Source organism: Anomaloglossus baeobatrachus, chromosome 3 (assembly GCF_048569485.1).
Source record: "Anomaloglossus baeobatrachus isolate aAnoBae1 chromosome 3, aAnoBae1.hap1, whole genome shotgun sequence".
Lineage (NCBI taxonomy): Eukaryota > Metazoa > Chordata > Amphibia > Anura > Aromobatidae > Anomaloglossus > Anomaloglossus baeobatrachus.
This window is the reverse complement of record NC_134355.1, coordinates 24,296,391-24,318,973: the sequence shown is the minus strand read 5'-3', so window position 1 is coordinate 24,318,973 and position 22,583 is coordinate 24,296,391. Positions and strand designations below refer to the sequence as shown.

General features: G+C 45.5%; 1 protein-coding gene across 1 annotated transcript in view; it reads right to left on the bottom strand.

Annotated features, from left to right (window-relative positions):
• ITPKB (inositol-trisphosphate 3-kinase B) overlaps positions 1-22,583 on the bottom strand; it is a 136,933-nt gene that overhangs the window by 5,622 nt on the left and 108,728 nt on the right. The window contains exons 5-7 of the mRNA XM_075339061.1: positions 18,681-18,885; positions 14,565-14,666; positions 11,187-11,258 (exon numbers count right to left, since the gene is read on the bottom strand). Of these exons, the coding sequence (XP_075195176.1) occupies positions 11,187-11,258; positions 14,565-14,666; positions 18,681-18,885 (379 nt within the window). The remainder of the gene's footprint in view (positions 1-11,186; positions 11,259-14,564; positions 14,667-18,680; positions 18,886-22,583) is intronic.

Here is a 22,583-nt window from a genome sequence, read left to right as displayed (position 1 = left end):
CTACGTATAGGTTACGTCTGGTACTGCAGTTCAGACAAAGTTATTGCAGTGGTGCTGCATAATAAGACAGAACCTTTCGACACGTGTTACTGGGAAAAGGTAGCCATGTTTTTCTAACCCCTTTAAATAGGATCTCCACATTTAAAGGGGTCTTCCACCCAAAAACTAAAGACACTTTGATACTTTGATGGACCAGTTAAAAGAAGGACATCAGTGTGATATAATAAAGTTACATTTGTGGGTACAAACACACAATCTAGACAGACCCCCAAAGGCATCAGGCAGCACTTCCTATTTACATGTGCTCACATGGTGTATCACATGATCCCTTTCAGCCAATCAGTAGTACTGAAAAGTATCATGTGATGCAGGATATTGTAGGCATGCTCTATTGGTAAAACTCCTTCAGATACGAGAGACCTGGAGACGTTTATAAGAAGAGTCCAAGATTCCGGGTGAGAGGAGGAGAAGCTGTGGACGTACATAGGAAGCGACTGATTGCATATAGGGGTGCAACCAAATATTAAAGGGAACCTGTCAGCAGAAATTTCGCCTTAAACCTAACAGATTCCCCCTCTGCAGCTCCTGGGCTGCATTCTAGAAAGGTCACTGTTATTATAGTGCCCCCTTTCTGACCCAAAATAAGAGTTTATATCGAGGTACCTTTTTGGCTTCTGAATCTCTAAATGTGTCACGGGGGCGGGCTGCCTGATGGCCGTTATTCTGCCCCCTGTTCCTGTATGCCGCCCCCATCGCCGATTTCTATACTTCTGGACGCCGCCCACTGCTCCAGCCATCCCCGCGCATGCCCAGTGCTCATCTCTCGTGGATGAGCACTGTGCCCAGCGTCACCGCTGGTGACGTGCACGCAGGGTTTAGATTATGGGCGGTGCTGTGATGTTAATTACCAAGCAACCGCCCATAATCGCGGGACCGCGCATTCCCCCTCGGCCTGCTTTCTGCGCAAGCGCGCTGCAGCTGAACTCACATCACCTCCTTCCCATCTTGCCCTGAGGCATGAAATAGATGGGAGGAGCGCGGAGCAGTGACTACACCGATCAGGAGGAGTTCAGCTGCAGCGCGCTTGCGCAGAAAGAAGCAGGCCGAGGGGGAATGTGCGGTCCCGCGATTATGGGCGGTTGCTTGGTAACTAACATCACAGCACCGCCCATAATCTAAACCCTGCGCGCACGTCACCACCGGTGACACTGGGCACAGTGCTCATCCACGAGAGATGAGCACTGGGCATGCGCGGGGATGGCTGGAGCAGTGGGCGGCGTCCAGAAGTATAGAAATCGGCGATGGGGGCGGCATACAGGAACAGGGGGCAGAATAACGGCCATCAGGCAGCCCGCCCCCGTGACACATTTAGAGATTCAGAAGCCAAAAAGGTACCTCGATATAAACTCTTTTTTTGGGTCAGAAAGGGGGCACTATAATAACAGGGACCTTTCTAGAATGCAGCCCAGGAGCTGCAGAGGGGGAATCTGTTAGGTTTTAGTCGAAATTTCTGCTGACAGGTTCCCTTTAAGAGGAGGGGGACAATAGTATTGTCCGGCACATTTTTCTAGTTTTTTATGAACTTATGTCACAAAGGAAATAACCATGTGTATAACAAAATATCTGTAATTACAATAATTTTCTGGGAGAATACTTCATTATTTTGGAACAATTTCAAGGGTGCCATCACTTTCGGCTATGATTGTATCTGCCTTATGCTTCTTTTTGGACTGGGTTGTGCCCACATTTTCTGGGATTATTTTTAGAAACTGAGGACTTCACGTGGAGTTTAAGTGACATGACCCTAGAGCATACACAAAACAAAAAAAAAGCAGAATTATGAATGCAGCTCTGGATGTGAATTCTAAAAAAAAAAGCTTAAATAATACCAAAAAGAAATAAATGAAATCCTGCATCAAAATTCAAAATGTCATTCTATCCCACAGAAGCTTTCACAATGCTCAGAAAACCAGGCAAAATTCACAGCCATTTTAATTGTGGGGGAGATCAGACCCTTCTGATTAATTATCATTGATGCCTGATTATCAAATTTATGAGAGCAGCTCTGGATGTGAATGGAGGATAAAGACAGAAAAAAAAATCATCTATAAAACGTGTCCCAGAACCACAAATATCAGTAATTGTCACTATGTGACTGCAGGATAGCGAGGGACAAGGTGCCCCTATACTGTCCCTCTCAATAGGCTATCCCTAACCTCCAGATTACCCCTGAAGGTGTAGACACTGGAGTCCTGTGTTTTACTATTCTCCTGACAAGATCTAATCTGATCCCTCCCCTTCTAAGGGAAGGAAGGGGCAGGATTGTGATCGAAACACAGATTAAGACAGACAGTGGTAAACCACACTGCAAATCCACATGAATAAACAGTAAGTGACTAAGGAGAAAAGCAAGAGCATGAAGGCAGCAACAAAAAGACAACAAGGATTAACACCACAATAGCTTACAGCAATAATGAGCAATAACCACCAGTAAGTCTGGATCACAACATCTCACCAGACTAGTATAGAAAAGCTACAGCTGGCATTAATGGAATAGACCAGCCAGCATATATAAGAGTGGGTGCAAACGTGACTAAGCAGATCTAATATGTTACCCCTCCCCTCCTAGGGAAGGAAGGGCCAGGAGTGTGATCGAAACACAGATTAAGACAGACAGGGGAAAATCAAACCTCTGACACACTGCAAACCCACAAAGAGAAGTAAGAGCAGGAAGGCAGTAATAAAAAGACAATAAGAGTTAACACCACAACTGTTCACAGCAATAATGTACAACAACCACCAGCAAATCTGGATTACAACACCTCACCAGACCAGTATAGGTAAGCTATAGCTGGCATTAATGGGATAGTCCAGCCAGCATATATAGGAGGGGAGCGAACGAAACTGGCTCCCCCATAGCAGGTGGTCAAAGAGACTAACAAGCAGCCCAGCATAGTTTAACGCTTGCTGGCCTGCCTACGTCTGTGGGTCGAGTAAAGAAGTTACTAAATCTTTTATGTAGATAGGACGTAAGCAATTAAGCATTTTTGCTCGCCTCACTTGCACGCTTCAGTTCCCAATTCTTCTATCCCCTAAGCCAATGTACTTGGCGCCGCATTCACTCTCGTGTGCAGTCGCCATAAAACTATTAACACTTCTAAGAAGATAATAAGACGTTTGTTGTACAGTAGATGAGTCATAAAGAAAAGATTAAGATATATTGTGTGTCACAAAGCGCCATATTTAGAAGCCTGAGCTCGGCACTAGGAGCTCCGAAAACCGAAACACTACGCCAGCTGAATGAGCAAACCCGAGAACGCGAGACTTCTGGATGCACAATAACCCGGACCCATAGTAACACACAGGACCCCATTTCATTTCTAACAGCATTTCATGGGTTACATTTTCAAAAATTTAAAATAAAAAGTTCCGCACATTTGCACTGAACATTCCAAACCCGACCAAACAAATGCACCAGGGCCCAAATTATTATTGCATTTGTGTCTGTTTTTGGTCGATTTTTCAGTGTTTTGCGTCTTTTTTTTGTTTACACCAAAAAGAAATATTTTTTTTTTTGTTTTTTTAATCCCCTCTGAGGGATTTTCCCAGATATTTTTGCCGTTCTTGAGGATTTCAAATGTCAGTAAATCTATAACTCTGTGACCGGGAAATGCTAAACCCTAAATGTTCGGAATGCTTTGAGAACCCTGGTTAGTGTTTTTCCAAAAACTCCAAGCTATAGAATATGAAAGACTGAGTGCTAGTAATGCTCAGCGTCAGTAATGTTCTGGAATTCCAGGTGTCAGAGATGCCCAGAAATCCTAAATGCCATCCAGGTGTTATGTGCCTGAATGTAAATTATTCTCTATGTGAGCAATGTTCCAGAGCTACAAGTATCAGTTTTGTTCTAGAACTCTAACCCCCCCTAAAAAAAAACCCCAGTAAAGCTCCAGAACACCCAGTATCCGTGATATTCTAGACCTCCACGCTTCAGTATTGCTCCAGAACCACGAGTATCAGTGATATTCTAAAACTCCACGCTTCGGTAATGTTCCAGTACCCCGGGTATCAGTGATATTCTAGAACTCCATGCTTCAGTATTGCTCCAGAACCCAGAGTATCCGTGATATTCTAGACCTCCACGCTTCAGTATTGCTTCAGAACCCCGAGTATCAGTGATATTCTAAAACTCCACGCTTCGGTATTGCTCCAGAATCCCGAGTAGCAGTGATATTCTAGACCTCCACGCTTCAGTATTGCTCCAGAACCCCGAGTATCAGTGATAATCTAGAACTCCCCACTTCAGTAATGTTCCAGTGCCCCGGGTATCAGTGATATTCTAGACCTCCATGCTTCAGTATTGCTCCAGAACCCCGAGTATCAATGATATTCTAAAACTCCACGCTTCAGTATTGCTCCAGAATCCGGAGTAGCAGTGATATTCTAGACCTCCACACTTCAGTATTGCTCCAGAACCCCGAGTATCAGTGATAATATAGAACTCCCCACTTCAGTAATGTTCCAGTACCCCGGGTATCAGTGATATTCTAGACCTCCATGCTTCAGTATTGCTCCAGAACCCCGAGTATCAGTGATAATCTAGAACTCCCCACTTCAGTAATGTTCCAGTACCCCGGGTATCAGTGATATTCTAGACCTCCATGCTTCAGTAATGCTCCACAACCCCGAGTATCAGTGATATTCTAGAACTCCCCACTTCAGTATTGCTCCAGAACACAGAGTATCAGTGATATTCTAAAACTCCCCACTTCAGAAATGCTACTGAGCCCCGCCTAATAGTGATATTCTAGAACTCCACGTTTCAGTAATGCTCCAGAGCCCCGCCTAACAGTGATATTCTAGAACTCCACGTTTCAGTAATGCTCCAAGATCCCCGAGCATCAGTCATATTCTACAGCTCCCCCACTTCAGTATTGCTCCAGAACCCCAAGTATCAGTGATATCCTAGAATGCACACTTCAGTAATGCTTCAGTACCCCGAGTGTCAGTGATATTCTAGAACTCCATGTTTTAGTAATGCTCCAGAACCCTAAGTATCAATGCTATTCTAGAGCTCCCGAATACTAAGTACCTAAGGTATGAGCAATGATCCAGAACACTGATTACTAGTAATGCTACAGACCCCAAGTATCAGTACTGCTCTAGAGCCTCATCTATAAAACATGTCCCAGAACCACAAGCATCAGTAATTGTCACCATGTCACCACAGAATAGCAAGTAACAGGGGGCTCCTATACTGTCCCTTACACTAGGCTATCCCTAACCTCCAGATTACCCCTGAAGGTGTAGACACCGGAGTCTTGTGACTTACTATTCTACTGACCAGATCTAGTCGGTTATCCCTCTCCTCCTAGGGAAGGAAGGGGCAGGAGTATGATGGGAAAACAGATTTAAACAGATGGAAAAAACAAAACTCAGACACAGTGCAAACTCACAGGAATAAACAGTAAGAGACTAAGGAGAAAAGCAAGAGCAGGAAGGCCGCAACAAAAAGACAATAAGTGTTAACACCACAACCACTCACAGCAATAATGCACAACAACCACCAGTAAGTCTGGATCACAACATCTCACCAGAACAGTATAGGTAAGCTATAGCTGGCAATAATGGAATAGTCCAACCAGCATATATAGGAGGGGAGCGAACGTGATTGGTTACTCCATAGGATGTAATCAAAGAGACTAATAAGCAGACCAGCAGAGTTTATCTCTTACTAGCCTGCCTAAGTCTGTGGGTTGACGCCAGAGTCTATCTCCACTGATCACAGAACTCCACATATTAATAATCCTCCATAACATCAGTAATGCTCTGGGAATCAAGCATTAGTAATATATTAGAACATCAAGTATCAGTAATGCTCTAAAGGTCCTAGCATTTATAAAGTTCAAGAATCCAAAGTATCATTACTGGATCTGTATTGCACCTATCAATAATTCTCCAGAACCCAAATATCAGTAATTCTTCAGAATCTCAAGAACAAGTAATGGTCCAAAACCTCAAGTATAAAAGTGTTCCACAAGCCCGAGTGTCAGCAATGTGTCAGAGCACAAGGTATCAGTAAGATTCCAGAACCTCAAGCATTAGTAATGTTCTAGAACCCCTAAGTATCTGTTGTGTTCTACAAACCCAGGTATCAATAATGTTCTAGAACCTCACATTTCAGAGATGGTTCAAAAAGTATCATTAATGTTCTGGAACCTCAAGTGTCAGCCGTGCTCCAGAATCACAAGTTTTCGCAATTTTCTCTAGACCCTCAAACCCAAGACTCAGAAAGCTCCAGACTCGATTTGTTACATGAGCTGTGAGAAGTACAAAGTATTGCAATGTAATAATAAGTACCCCGAATGTTCTGAACCCCCCCCATCCCTAACCCAATATTGCCCTGGTGGTCTAGATGCCAGTCACTATAGCAGTGATGCTACACAGCGTACAATGTCACATCGGCTGTATGTGTGGGCAGATACCACGTACACCTTGTCATGCCCCGCGCCTGTGCCAATGCCTCTGGAGCTGAGGGCTGGGTGCCAGGGTGAGCTGCTCCATGGAATATTTACCTTTCCAGGTACATGTTATACGAGCAAACAGCTGGTACAGAGCGGATATCACATCATAAATGGAGGTAAATATCTGCTGCTGCCCGCAGCACTTCTCCAGCAATCGGCGGCCAAGATGTGTCCATAAAAGAAGAGGAGAGAACATGAAGAAACAGCAGAGCGTTCCCATCACTCCAGAACATGGGGATCCTGGGAAACACGGCCAAGAAGGGGGTGAATATTTATGTAATAGCCTTAAAATTATGCTTTTTACTGCTTAAAAAGCTGGGTGATTGGAAAGTTAGGTGATGGGAAAGTTGGGTGACGAGAAAGCTGGACTAAAGAAAAGTTAAACAATGGAAAAGCTGGATGATGGGAAAGTTCAGTGACATTAAAGCTGGGTGGCAGGAATGCTGACTCATGAGAAAGCAGGATGAAGAGAGAGCTGATTGATGAGAAAGCTGGGTGATAGGAAAGCTGGGTGATAGGAAAGCTGGGTGATATGAAAGCTGGGTGATAGAAAAGCTTATTGACAGGAAAGGTGATTGATGAGAAAGCTGAGTGATGGGAAAGCTGGGTGAAGGGAGAGCTGATTGATGAGAAAGCTGGGTGATAGAAAAGCTTATTGACAGGAAAGGTGATTGATGAGAAAGCTGAGTGATGGGAAAGCTAAGTGATGGGAAAGCTGGGTGAAGGGAGAGCTGATTGATGAGAAAGCTGGGTGATAGGAAAGCTTATTGACAGGAAAGTTGATTGATGAGAAAGCTGAGTGATGAGAAAGCTGAGTGATGGGAAAGCTTGGTGAAGGGAGAGCTGATTGATGAGAAAGCTGGGTGACAGGAAAGCTGGGTGACAGGAAAGCTGATTGACGGGAAAGCCGGGTGATGGGAAAGCTAGGTTATGGAAAAGTTGGGTGATGGGAAAGTTAGATGATGGCAACGTTCAACGATGGAAAAGCTGGTAGACAGGAAAACTGGATACTGGGAAAGCTGGGTGACATGAAAGCTCGGTGACCAAAATGCTGTTTTACAAGACAGCCTGGTGACAGGAAAGCTTATTGACGGGAAAGCTGGGTGACAAGAAAGCTTTATTGATGGGAAAACTGATTGATGGAAAAGCTGGGTGATGTGAAAGCTGGGTAAAGGGAGAGCTGATTGACGAGAAAGCTGGGTGACAGGAAAGCTGGGTTACGGGAAAGCTGATTGATGAAAAAGCTGATTGACGGGAAAGCTGGGTAATGGGAAAGCTAGGTGATGAAAAAGCTGGATGACAACCCCCATGGATGCTGCATTTTGAGAATTACCCAGCTTTTCTAGTAAGTTACAGGGCCACAGCATTCTTGTCCTAACAGAACTTGTCATTTATTTCTGTATTGGATTTCCTCCGCAATGTTCATTCTATGCCAAATCTGTCAATGAAACCAGCGATTGTTGCCTGATCCGGCCGCGGCTTCCATGGAATATTCTGTCTTCGGGGGGCTCAGAATTCCTGTCCATGGGAGAAGCTGACTTTAGATGACCCCCCTAATGTCCTCTGAGGGGACAAGTGTCCTGGCAGAAGCCTGAGAAAACGTCCCACACGTCGGGGACACTGGAGAATATTCATCTGCTCCTCCGTATAAATAAACATCGGGTGGAGGACACAATCCTCATCTTCTTCGGCTCAGACAATATTTGCTCTTGTTGCTAAGGGCTGGTTCACACTAAGCGACAGCGACAACGAGGTCGCTGTTACGTCACCATTTTCTGTGACGTAACAGCGACCTTGTAAGTCGCTGTTATGATCGCTGCTTAGCTGTCAAACACAGCAGCCGAAGCAGCGATCATAACCGCGAGAGCAGGGAGCCGCGCACACTGCTTAGCGCTGGCTCCTTGCTCTCCTAGCTACAGTACACATCGGGTTAATTAACCCGATGTGTACTGCAGCTACATGTGCAGAGAGCAGGAGCCACGCACACTGCTTAGCGCTGGCTCCTTGCTCTCCTAGCTACAGTAGACATCGGGTTAATTAACCCGATGTGTCCTGCAGCTACATGTGCAGAGAGCAGGAGCCGCGCACACTGCTTAGCACTGGCTCCTTGCTCTCCTAGCTACAGTACACATCGGGTTAATTAACCCGATGTGTGCTGCAGCTACATGTGCAGAGAGCAGGAGCCGCGCACACTGCTTAGCGCTGGCTCCTTGCTCTCCTAGCTACAGTACACATCGGGTTAATTAACCCGATGTGTGCTGCAGCTACATGTGCAGAGAGCAGTAGCTGCGCACACTGCTTAGCGCTGGCTCCTTGCTCTCCTAGCTACAGTACACATCGGGTTAATTAACCCGATGTGTACTGCAGCTACATGTGCAGAGAGCAGGAGCCGCGCACAATGCTTAGCGCTGGCTCCTTGCTCTCCTAGCTACAGTACACATCGGGTTAATTAACCCGATGTGTACAGCAGCTTCATGTGCAGAGAGCCGGAGCCGGCAGCACAGGCAGCGTGAGAGCTGCGGAGGCTGGTAACTAAGGTAAATATCGGGTAACCACCTTGGTTACCCGATGTTTACCCTGGTTACAGCTTTCCGCAGCTGCCAGACGCCGGCTCCTGCTCCCTTCTCGCTTCATTTGTCGCTCTCTCGCTGTCACACACAGCGATCTGTGTGTCACAGCGGGAGAGCGCCTTTGAAGAAAACGAACCAGGGCTGTGTGTAACGAGCAGCGATCTCGCAGCAGGGGCCAGATCGCTGTTTAGTGTCACACACAGCGAGATCGCTAATGAGGTCACTGCTGCGTCACCAAAACCGTGCCGTAGCAGCGATTTCGGTAGCGATCTCGCTATGTGTGAAACACCCCTAAGTTAGTGGAGTGAGACCCCGTAACGTGCAGGTTACCCTATGTCGGGGGCTGACGCAACCCGCATTCCACCAGCAGCAAGCGGCAGCAGACCCTGATCTGGGGGTCGTCTAGTCAGTGACACTTAGTAATTGTGCCACCGTTTGCAACTTTATAATATACTTTTTTCTTCAAGATCTCTGCTTGCTGTCAATGAATGAAAGTCACTGTCACTTTGTTTTGTTCACTAGACCGATACAATGCAACAAACCCTCTACTGTGATGATTCCAGGCTAAGGGGATTTTGGCTGCGACAGAGGAGGTGCGGCTAGAGATTGCTCTGTGCCGCCGCTGCATCGCAACGTAATGCAGGTTAATGTGGTCACATTGTGACCAGCAAGAAAGTGGAGAGAAATCTGACTGGTTTAGTATGTTTAGGACTTACCCATCCTGGTATCCCCATTGTCAGATATACAAAGGATTGGGCATGATGAAACTCAACATGTCTGATCCTTTGTCTCCTTATGATGTAGACAGGCAAGTCGCAAACAATCCGACTGGTTTAGACTGTTTAGGACTTCCCTGTCCTGGTATTTAACTATCCCCGATGTCAGATATACAAAGGATTGGGCATGATGAAACTCAACATGTCCAATCTTTTCTCTCTTTACGATGTAGACAGGCAAGTCACAAACAAACCGACTGTTTAGGAATTACCTGTCGTGGTATCTAATTGTCACTGATGTCAGATATTTTCCCGAGAGAACAAAGTGATTGGGCATGACCAAGCTCAACATGTCTGATCCTTTGTTTCCTTAGGATGTAGACATGCAAGTCGCAAACTACCCGACTAGTTTAGATTGTTTGGGACTTACCTGTCGTGGTATCTAATACTCCCCAACAATGGAAATTTTCCAATGAGAACAAAGGATTGAGCATGTTGAAACTCAACATGTCCGATCCTCTTTTTCCATAGGATGTTAACAAGTAAATCGCAAACAACCCGACTGGTTTGGTCTGTTTGGTACTTACCTGTCGTGATATCTAATTCTCCCCAACATCAGATATTTTCATATGAGAACAAAGGATTGGGCATGACCAAACTCAACATGTCCGATCCTTTGTCTGCTTAGGATGTAGACAAGCAACTTGCAAATAATCCGACTGGTTTAGTCTGTTTGGAACTTACCTGTCCTGGTATCTGATTGTCCCAAATTTCAGATATTTTCCTGTGAGAACAAAGGATTGGGCATGACCAAGCTCAACATGTCCGATCTTTTGTTTCCTTAGGATGTGGACAAGAAAGTCGAGAGCAATCTGTCTGGTTTAGACTGTTTAGGACTTACCTGTCCTGGTATCTAATTATCCTCGATGTCAGATATACAAAGGATTGGGCATGACCAAACTCAACATGTCCGATCCTTTGTCTCCTTATGATGTAGACAGGCAAGTCACAAACAATCCGACTGGTTTAGATTGTTTGGGACTTACCTGTCGCGGTATCTCATTCTCCCCAATGTCAGCTATTTTCCTGGAAGAACAAAGGATTGGGCATGACCAAACTCAACATGTCCGCTCCTTTTTTTCCACAGGATGTAGAATTGTCTGATGAGGGCAGAGTTGTCGGCGGTGTACTCCCCTCTCCCCATTGAACACAAGGAGCTCGCTCTCAAAGTTTACTCCCCCATGTTGTCTACGGTCCATTTTATGGATACAGAATGGTCTCGCGTCACCCAAACACAGCGCCATCCGGTGGTCACATACAATCAATGCGGGATGTCATGTGTCAGGTTTTAGCAAAAAACAGGAATTACAACTCACCTCATGGGTCTTAAAGAAGTGCGACTGTTCCAATGTGCTGCGCACCTCTTCCAAACGGTTCAGGTAAGACTTCTGCAAAGAGAAACATGCGGTGCATTAGGATGGTAAGACGTAAGCTTCCATTCAGTGCCCCTATTTTGTTCGTACGATAAGGCAATGTCTGCTGAGAACACTACATCTCTCACAATGCTTTCTGTAAAGACCATAGCAGAATTATGATTGCAGCTCTGGATGTGACTACAATATTGAGGCTATGTGCGCACATTTGTTATTTGGTGCAGAGGTTTTCTGCATCAAATCTGCATCTTCTGGCAAAAAAACACACAAAGAAGAGCATGCATTTTTGGTGCACTTAGGCTCTGTGCCCACGTAGCGTATTTTCATGCAGTTACACTGCGATCTGCACTGCAGCATAACTGCATGCGTCCTGCGTCTCCAGCACAATCTATGAAGATTGTGCCTAATCCATGCCCATGTGGCGTATTAGAACGCAGCGATTCGGCTGCTGCCGGAGCGCTGCGTTGTAAGAAGGGACATGTCACTTCTTTCGTGCGCTTTACATGCAGCCCCCACTCTGTATTTGGGAGGGGCTGCATGCAGAGCGCATGAAATCGGCTTTTCATTACGGACTGTTTGGCTATGTGCCCATGGGAGCTTGCTTCTGCGGATTTTGCCGCGGAAAACCTGCGGATTTATTTGGATTTTCCAAATAAATCCGCAGGTTTCAGCAAGTACAGACACTCCCCATGTTATCCTATGTGACATGGGGAGTGCTGTGTCCATGCTGCGGAATGTGCGGCTGCAGAACATGCTGCGGATGTAGGCATCCACATGTATAACTGCATGTCAATTATTCATGCGGAATTACCTGCGGATGTCCCGGCCCTCCACTATGGAGATAGAGGCCGGGACATCCGCAGGTAATTTGCATGAAAGTCCGCAGGTTTACCGCAGCTATGTCGCTGTACTACCGCAGCTAAAAATAGCTGCGGATGCCGGCGGGCAGCTGCGGGAAACCTGCGGCCGTATCTGCGGATACATCCGCAGGTGCGATCTCCCGTGGGCACATGGCCTTTCTGCAGCGATTTGAAGCGCACGTGTGCTGTTCAAATCACTGCAGAAATTTCTGCAGGGACAGTACGCAACGTGGGCACATAGCCTTATTTATCATGCATTTTTCTCAATGAAGTCAATGGATGGAAGGACTAAACCAACGCAGGAAATATACACCAACAATTGACACGCTGCAGATTATTTTCTGCACCAAATCTGCAAGGAAAAATAAGCAATGTGCACAAAACTTCAGAAATCTCATTGACTTTACGGGTATGAATATAGACATGCAGATCTGCACCAAATCTGAATCAAATCTGCACCAAATCTGCATCAAATCTGTACCAAATCTGTACCAAGTCTGAATCAAATCTGCATCAAATCTGTACCAAATCTGCACCAAATCTGCATCAAATCTGCATCAAATCTGTACCAAATCTGCACCAAATCTGAATCAAATCTGCACCAAATCTGCATCAAATCTGTACCAAATCTGTACCAAATCTGCACCAAATCTGCATCAAATCTGTACCAAATCTGTACCAAATCTGCACCAAATCTGCATCAAATCTGTACCAAATCTGCATCAAATCTGTACCAAATCTGTACCAAATCTGCACCAAATCTGCATCAAATCTTCATAAAAAAACCCGCATTGTGCGCACACAGTCTACTTCTTTGGCCCTGTGCCCACGTCGCGGATTTTGACGCAGATTTTCAGAAATCTGCAGCAAAATCTGCATGTCCATTGTGAAGCCAGCAAAGTCTATAAGAATTCAGAAGTGCTGTGCCCACGTTGAGTATGTTTCCCTTACATATTTGGTGCAGATTTCTTTTTTTCTGCACCAAATCTGCACCAAATACGCATGGGAAAAATAAGCAACGTGGGCACAGCACTTCTGAATTCTCATAGACTTTGCTGGTTTTAAAATGGACATGCAGATTTTGCTGCAGATTTCCGAAAATACGCATCAAAAGTACACAGCGTGGGCACTGGGCCTATCAGAGAAGTCAAGAAACTGCAAAAAAGGCTATGTGCCCACGTTGCGTTCTGTCCCTGCAGAAATTTCTGCAGCGATTTGAACAGCACACGTGCGCTTCAAATCGCTGCAGAAACAGTCCGTAATGAAAAGCCGATTTCATGCGCTCTGGATGCAGCCCCCCCCATAGACAGAGCGGGGGGGCTGCATGTAAAGCGCATGAAAGAAGTGACTCGTCACTTCATACAACGCAGCGCTCCGGCAGCAGCCGAATCACTGCGTTCTAATACGCCACGTGCGCATGGATTAGGCACAATCTCCATAGATTGTGCTGGGGACGCAGGACGCATGCAGTTAATCTACGGTGCAGTTCGCAGCATAGCTGCATGAAAATACGCTATGTGGGCACAGAGCCTAATGGCCATTTATTAGTTTAGGGCAACTGCTCTCTCTCCATATGGGTCATCTGACTTCTAGGGTCTGGGCTGCAGGCCTGAATCGGTGAATGTGGCTCATAGAGCCCCATAAGGCTCTATGCCCATGTAGCGTATTTTCATGCAGTTACGTTGCGTTCTACACCGCAGCGTAACTGCATGCGTCCTGCGTCCCCTGCACAATCTATGAAGATTGTGCATAATCCATGCCCACGTGGCGTATTAGAACGCAGCGCTTTGGCTGCTGCCGGAGCGTTGCGTTCTAAGAAATGACATGTCACTTCTTTCGTACGCTCTGCATGCAGCCCCCGCTCTGTCTATGGGAGGGGCTGCATCCAGAGCACTTGAAATCAGCTTTTCAGTACGCTCTGTTACTGCAGCGATTTGAAGCGCACGTGTGCTGTTCAAATCACTGCAGAAATTTCTGCAGGGACAGAATGCAACGTGGGCACATAGCCTAATACAGGAAGGTCCTTTCTGGTATATATGCCATATGCACAGATGTTTAAATGGAATGTGCCATCAAAAGAAAAGTATTAATGTTTTAATTTTTTTTTAAATATTAACTTTTTTTAATGGTATAAAATAAAAATGCTTAAAAAAGTTTTGATATTTTCCACTTTTAAACACTAGGGGGAGCAGCTGCTGAAATTGGCCATGAAAAGCCAGTGCAGTGCTAGCTCACTTTACAACTGCAGTAAAAGTGGGTGGGGCATGATCACATGTGTGTGTGTGTATGTGTGTGTGTATGTGTGTGTGTATGTGTGTGCGTGCGTGTGTGCGTGTGTGTGTGCGTGTGTGCGTGTGTGTGCGTGTGTGTGTGTGTGCGTGTGTGTGATGTCACTCCTCTTCTCCAAAAAGGATACGGGACAATCCCTTTAATCAGCCCCAACGCGACTCGTGACACTTACTAAAATGTTAGCATTGGATTTAGTAAACTCTCTGAAGGCGGCCATGACTTGATCCCGGCTTTTGGTCTTTTTAAAGTCTTTGTTCACCGTTCCATCCTCCTTCTGCAAAAAAAAAAAGTATATGAGTTAGATTTAGAATGGCCAATCAGAGCTGCAGTGTAAAGCATGGAGGAGAGACGAAGAAGCAACTAAAGCTTCTTTGAGGGTGGGGGGGAGGCGTTCAGATGTCCTCAGTCTCCAATATACAATGTATCTAAGGAGTCCGGGTTAATAGTTGTTTATTGGGACAGAAAAAAAAAAAAAGTTACAAAACATGAAAAAAATAAACAAAAACACAAAAATAAATGCAACGCCCAAAATAAAAGGTCGAGGTCGGTTTCTGACATTTCTGGGCAGAAATTTCATTTAATGCAAACTAACACAAAAAATATTATTTTAGTCTTTTCCTGCCGACACATTTTAAAGGTTATCAGTGGTTTTGTGGTCGGCGTCCGAGTCCCGGACGTCAAAAAATAAAAAATAAATAAAAAACGTTCATGGCAGAAGCGTCTCCTGCAACGAAGAACGTGTTTATTTACTCATTTATTTTACTCTTTTAACTCCGCGGCGATTTACAGACGTCATCGCTGTCCCCATCGGGGCTCACAATCTAATGTCCCTATCAGTTTGTCTTTGTAGAGTGAACCGGAGAAAACTCGCGCAAACAGGGGGAGAACCATAACGTCAGAAAAACCGTCAGAAATGTAAAAAAAAGAAATATAAACGTAAATGATTTGGAAACAATATATTTTTGTATTTTTTTACACTTTATCCAATAGAATGTTGCCACCGGTGACTGTAAATTGCTACATGTGCATTGAATACCCCAGATGGACACAAAAAATGGGTTTCATTAAAAATGTGTCTCCTATATTTGGAGTGTTACAGAATGAGTCAACTGAGAACCCATCAGTGAGCTCAGTCTGTTTGACAGGCGAGATTGTAATTCTTTTATCTGTTTTTTTCTGAGCTCCTCTCGGCTGATGGAGCACATCAAAGTTAAATACTTTTTTTTTCCAGCATGGAAAGTAATGAAATTTTGCAAATCCCTTTATTTGGGGGAATACTCTTTATGTGTATAAGTGGCTTCCCATCCCCAACTTTTCTCCAGTCTATTTGCTGCCTTCGGCTGCATTGATATCAGACCGTACTCATTTGGAGTACAGATGATGGCAGTGATGGGGCAGCTCTGCACCTGATTCTTGCTAACTCTGGAGAGAAGCTGCTGCAGGAGATTGTTCCTGATAAGTAAAAGGGGAGGAGACAGGCGAACGTACTCACTTGGTGTACAGATGATGGCAGTGATGAGTGAGCTCTGCACCTGTTTCTCACTAACTTGGGGGAGAAGCTGTTACAGAAGATTGTTCCTGATAAGCAGAAGAGGAGGAGTCAGGTGAAAGTAGTCACTTGGAGTACAGTTGGGTCAGCTCTGTACCTGCTTCTTACTACCTTTAGGGAGAACCTGCTACAGGAGATTGTTCCTGATGAGCAGAACACTCAGAGGATTAGACATGGGAACATACTCACTTGGAGTACAGATGATGGCAGTGATGGGTCAGCTCTGTACCTGCTTCTCACTATCTCTGGGTCACATCACTGCCATCATCTGTACTCCAAGTGAGTACGTTCTGATATCATTGCAGCTGAAAGCAGCAAATAGACTGGAGAAAAAAAATTCGGAGATTTGGAAGCCACTTATATGATTTATTTTCTTTACAGGAATGGAGACAAATTCCCTAATAAAGTGATTTGCAAAGTTTTTAGAACTTTCTGTGCTAAACAAAAGATATTATATATATATACATATACATATATATATATATATATATATATATAAAATATTAAATATATATACTGTGTATATATATATATATATATATATATATATATATATATATATAAAAATATATATATATATACATACTGTATATATATATATGCAGCCGGGGGCCGTGCACCCCCCCCAATGAGGTGATTTACAAAGCTGTCACCTTGCTACAAAGCCTCACGACAAGGAAAAAAATGAGAATTAATTCCATATTCCTATAATGTGGGAGTCACATTTCGGTTTTGGCAGCGGGCTCCGGGCGCAGGTATTTCTTTATTAAATCTCCATTTATTTCGCTTCTGGCAACATTCACCCGCTGCTCCATGTAAGGGCACTTTCCAGACGTCTCCTTCGCTTTATATCAAATCCAACGCCCCCCCCTCGAAGCCGTCGAGACCTTTATATGAATCCATTTCTGGCATGTCCCCCTATAATACCCGTGTGTCAGTCATTTTATTCATCACCGCCCTGAGAGTCCTTACTTTTTTTGTTTTTTGGGCAATTGAATACTATGGGGGGGGCTTGTTTTTTATGTAGTTTGTATAGCTACAATTTGGGGGTCCATATAACTTTTTGATTATTTTGTATAGGGGAAGGGGGTGCGACAGGACCCCAAAAAAGGAATTCTGTTTGTGCATTCACTGTTCGGGATAACTATTTTTGGATTGTATTAGTTCAGACACTCACGCATTATTTGTATAATAGGGTAAGGGGTGTGATTTAAACTTTTGCATTTAAAAAAAAAGTTATATTTGTGAAAAAAAATAATTTTTTTTTTACATTTTCATTTATTCTCTTTAAAACTTGCTTAAAAATACAACTGGCCACAAAAAAAGATAAAAAAAAACTAAGAAAAACTATTTAACGCTTAAAAAAAGGCCTTTCGAGGGATTTTTTTCAGTTAAAAATGAGTACCTCCTCGAATTCCCGCCGTTCCACTGATTCTGGAACAGTTTTTCTTTTCTGTCTACGCCCCTCCATTGCAAAGTTATGACCCTGATAACAAAGGTGCAAATTTTCACTTCCATTAAACTGGGCGTGTACCTTAGATCTGTGGGTGTTTGTTGTTTTTTTCTCCTATCACGCTGACCAATCAGAACATGTCCACGCCCAGTTAGTTTAAGGGAAAATGAACCATTATTCCCGAGGGCATAACTTTGGAACGGAGGGGCACAGAAGAAAAAGAAAAACTGTTCTAGAATCAGTGAAACAGTGACAATTGGAGGAAGAACTTACATTTTTTACTGAACAGTCCCCTTTAAGTTATGTTTTTAATACAGCGATGCAAAAGCAAAAAGAACGTTGTGCCCAAAATAGTATTGATACAATTAAAAACAAAAATGACAGCAAAGCTTACGTCAAAGGTGAAGTCACTTAAACGCCAGGCCCTCTTCCTAAAGGAAGCCGCTGACATGATGGAAAGACGTTACACATCCTGTATGACCCCATTAGTGAACCTACAGTGGTATACATCCTTCCTGAGACACGCCGGCCGGTCACGTATGGGGCACCGCTGTTATATAACAATGCCCTGTGCAATATAATAATACCTAGACCATAAGCGGACATTCTTGTTAATATCTGAAGACTATAACCCTGTATGGACCTAGGTTGGGGGTCTGTACGTGGACCATGAAAAGCCAATGTCAGGCTACCACCAGGGGGCGCAGAGGCTGAATGGAGATAAAACTCTAAGGAGCAGTTAGAGAAAAGACCACAAGAGGGCGCAAGCACCAGAAAAAGTAGTCAGCAAGTCAAGTCTAACCCGGGATGTCACATCAATACAGAGGGGAGCGAGCAAGCCGTAAACAGGAGGAAGCAAAAGGGTCAGGAGCCAAGAAGTCATGTCAAAAGCCAAACAGGGGAAGCAGAGCCGAGGTCAGGAAATGTTACCGAGGTCAGAGGCCGGGAGAGCAAGTAAGTTCAAAAGAGGGGGAGGAGACCGAGACATAGAACGGGACCAGGGTCTCGGAGACAGGGTGGACAAACAGTACAAGGGAACGGAGGTCAGGGAGAGGAAAGCTGGGTAACGGGACGGATCAGGGCTAACTCACAAGAACCAGTTGCACACGCTGCAGAGCGTTCCGGAAAGTGGTGTGAACCCCGGAACGAGGCACAACTGAGCAGACCCCTCCCACCTGATTTATCCCTGTCAGCGTCCAGGTATAGTCATGACAGCCAACATGTGAAGCTGACCAGAGGGCTGATTCACAAACAAGGTGGAGTACCCCTTTAATTGTGGTCTGTACCTTTATACCCTCAATTCTGAAGCCCAGGGTTGCGGTGGAGCTGATGGTCTCCCTCCACGTCATGTATCGTGGTTTGGTGACCGCCCTCTGCAGGTTTTCTTCATCAGTTGGGGCACTGGGATCGACCTCGATCATCTTGACGTACATGTCCTTCCTCAGACTTGGCTTTTTCCTGGCTTTGGTCAACTCTTCTTCTAAGTAGGTCCTATATATATAGTGAGACATCATCAGATATCAGAGAAGAATAGGGAAAGCAGTAATCACATCTTCACATTGAACAAGGGTGGACAACCCCATCTCTAAACCAAGCTATCAATAAAATCCGCCACTTTCAGCTAAAATCCCCAGTGATCACCTGTGATCGCCAAGAAACCAGTAAAGATCTGCACATTACTGCTGCAGTGGCCACTACTGGAGAAAAATGGTATTACATGGCTCTCATTCCATTGAATGGTCTGTTGAGTCCTCCAGCTTGGCGGACATTTTTCTCTACTTATCAGACTTTATGGATTATCAAGTGTTGGATTAAAGGAATTTAATTGTACAAGCATGTTCAGGCCATGGCCGTGCTGGGAAGGGCTGCGTCTCCCAGTCCCTGTGGTGGGCAGTACGGAAGGACAGGGTGGGCGCCTTATTGTCCGTGTATTTTGAATCCGTTCGCTTTTCGCTCTGCATCGGGTATTGTCGACAATGGAAACTTGTGCGCTGCTGTGTATAACAATAGCCTGTGTAATTATTACACTGACGAGGAAAAGAGTTTCCAGAGAGCAAACAGGAAGAGGAGCCGCGGAGATAAGGAGGAACCACCGAGAGAAGCCAACGCAACAGCCACTGAAGAGCGAAGGTCAAGGTCCTATAGAATTACGACAGCAGCCTTCACCTGGGCGACCGCCGCATCCGCGGAAACGGCACGTGCAAAATGCATCAAGTGTACATGTAATGGGGCCCGAGAGGAGAAGAGGCTGCAAACTGCAGCTCCAGATTTTATCTATGCCTGGCCTTGTTATGGGGGCGCTGTTGCTGTCCCTGTTATGTGAGCGCTGTGGCTGTCGTTTTTTATAGGACTATAACACTATTGTTGTTCCTGTTGCTGTCCTTCTAATGGAGGTGCTGTTGCTGTCCCCGTTATGGGGCACTGCGACTGTCCCTGTTATGGGGCACTGCGACTGTCCCTGTTATGGGAGTACTGTGTCTGTCCTTGTTATGAGGGTGCTGTGGCTGTCGTTCTTATAGGGCACTATTGTTGTCCCTGTTATAGGGCACTGTGGCTTTCCCTGTTATGGGGGTGTCGTTGGTGTCCCTGTTATTGGGGCTCTGTGGCTGTTCCTATTATGTGAGTGCTGTTCGTGTCCCTGTTATGTGGGCGCTGTTGCTGTTCCTGTTATGGGGGCTCTGTGGTTTGCTCTATCACGGGGGCACTGTTGCTGGCTCTGTTTTGGGGGCACTGTTGCTGGCTCTGTTATGGGCATGTTGTGGTTGTTATGGGGGCACTGTTCCTGTTCCAGTTATGGGACACTGTGGTTTGCTCTGTTTTGGGAGCATAGTTGCTGGCTTTGTTATGGGGACACTGTGGTTTGCTCTGTTTTGGTGGCACAGTTGCTGGCTCTGTTATGGGCATGTTGCGGTTGTTATGGGGACACTGGTTTGCTCTGTTATGGGGGCACTGTGCCTATGACTGTTATGGGGTACTGTGGTTTGCTCTGTTGCTGTTCCTGTTATGGGGCGCTGTAGTTAGCTCTGTTTTGGGGACACTGTTGCTGGCTCTGTTATGGGGGCACTGTGGATAGTGCCGCCATGACTATATGAACCCAGATATTTATTCCTAGCCCGTATGAACCATCAATGCCAAGGGCCATGTTGTTTTCCAGCACACGTCTCGCTCGCTCCTCGCCTCCGGTGGAGTATTTTGGGGGCCGCAGTTATCACCCTCGGCATACACACATGGCGCAGGGCTTCCTCCCATCTATATACAGCGCACACCCCCGCACTATCTGGCTGTAGGCAGCTCCTTTAACCCCTCGGATGCTGGCTGGCTCTGTCTCTGCGGTCAGGCGCTGTCACATCCATGTGTCTCTGCTCTCCTTATCCTTCATTGCTATTATTTTTCCCAGCATCTGATTTTCAGATCCCCCAAGTTTCCAGAAAATATATTAATTCTGTATTATTAAAACCAGCTCAGGAGCAAGTGAGAAAATGATAGAGAATTGCTTACATAACAATTCCCTCAGCTGCTGCTATTACTGACCAAGAAGGGGCAGCGGAGCTCAGTGTCGCCCCCCTCACTGTCTGGCAGGGTCTGGTACTGTCTGAGCTGCAGAACAGGACGCAGCCGCATGGAAGTGTGTGCTGCTGTCTCAGGACTTGATTCAAGGGGCTGCAGCAACAAACTGAGCCCCTCCGACCCTTTATTCTGATAGCCCACTGGTCCAAGGTGTCCAGGAGACCCCCAGAGAAAAGGGAGGTGACCCAGATGACAGGCAGTTTGGACTGGGGTCTCTATCATTTGGAGGTCTGAAATGTCTATTTATTAAAGGGGTCTGGTCTGGGGGCTGTATTGATTTAGAGGTCATGTGGGTCAATTTATTAAGGGGGTCTGGACTTGGGTTCATATAATTTTTAGGGGGGTCAATATTTATTTAGGGATCTGTTTTAATTTAGAGGCCCTGGGGTTTGTATTTATATATACGTTTTGGTCTTGGATGTGTATTTATACAGGAAATCTGTACTTATTTAGGGGGGGCTGTATTTCATAGGAGGTCTGGTCTGGGCTCTGTATTTGATAGGAGGTCTTGTTTGGTACTTGTATTTGTTTAGGGGTGGGGTCTGGGGTCTGTATTTGTTTAGGGGTCTGGTCTGGGGCCAGTATTTGTTTAGGGGTCTGGTCTGGGGTCAGTATTTGTTTAAGGGTCTGGTCTGGGGCCAGTATTTGTTTAGGGGTCTATCTGGTTTGGGGTCTGTATTTGTTTAGGGCTCTGTCTGGTCTGGGATCTGTATTTGTTTAGGGGTCTGGTCTGGGGTCAGTATTTGTTTAGGGGTCTGGTCTGGGGCCAGTATTTGTTTAGGGGTCTATCTGGTCTGGAGTCTGTATTTGTTTAGGGGTCTGGTCTGGGGTCAGTATTTGTTTAGGGGTCTGGTCTGGGGTCAGTATTTGTTTAGGGGTCTATCTGGTTTGGGGTCTGTATTTGTTTAGGGCTCTGTCTGGTCTGGGATCTGTATTTGTTTAGGGGTCTGGTCTGGGGTCAGTATTTGTTTAGGGGTCTGGTCTGGGGCCAGTATTTGTTTAGGGGTCTGGTCTGGGGCCAGTATTTGTTTAGGGGTCAATCTGGTTTGGGGTCTGTATTTGTTTAGGGCTCTGTCTGGTCTGGGGTCTGTATTTGTTTAGGGGTCTGGTCTGGGGTCAGTATTTGTTTAGGGGTCAATCTGGTTTGGGGTCTGTATTTGTTTAGGGCTCTGTCTGGTCTGGGGTCTGTATTTGTTTAGGGGTCTGGTCTGGGGTCAGTATTTGTTTAGGGGTCTGGTTTGGGGCCAGTATTTGTTTAGGGGTCTGGTCTGGGGTCTGTATTTGTTTAGGGGTCTATCTGGTCTGGGGTCTGCATTTGTTTAGGGGTCTGGTCTGGGGTCTGTATTTGTTTAGAGGTCTGGGGTCTGTATTTGTTTAGAGGTCTGGGGTCTGTATTTGTTTAGAGGTCTGGGGTCTGTATTTGTTTAGGGGTCTATCTGGTCTGGGGTCTGTATCTGTTTAGGGGTCTGGTCTGGGGTCTGTATTTGTTTAGGGGTCTGGGGTCTGTATTTGTTTAGGTGTCTGGTTGGTATGAATTTGTTTAGGGGTCTATCTGGTCTGGGGTCTGTATTTGTTTAGGGGTCTGGTCTGGGGTCTGTATTTGTTTAGGGGTCTGGTCTGAA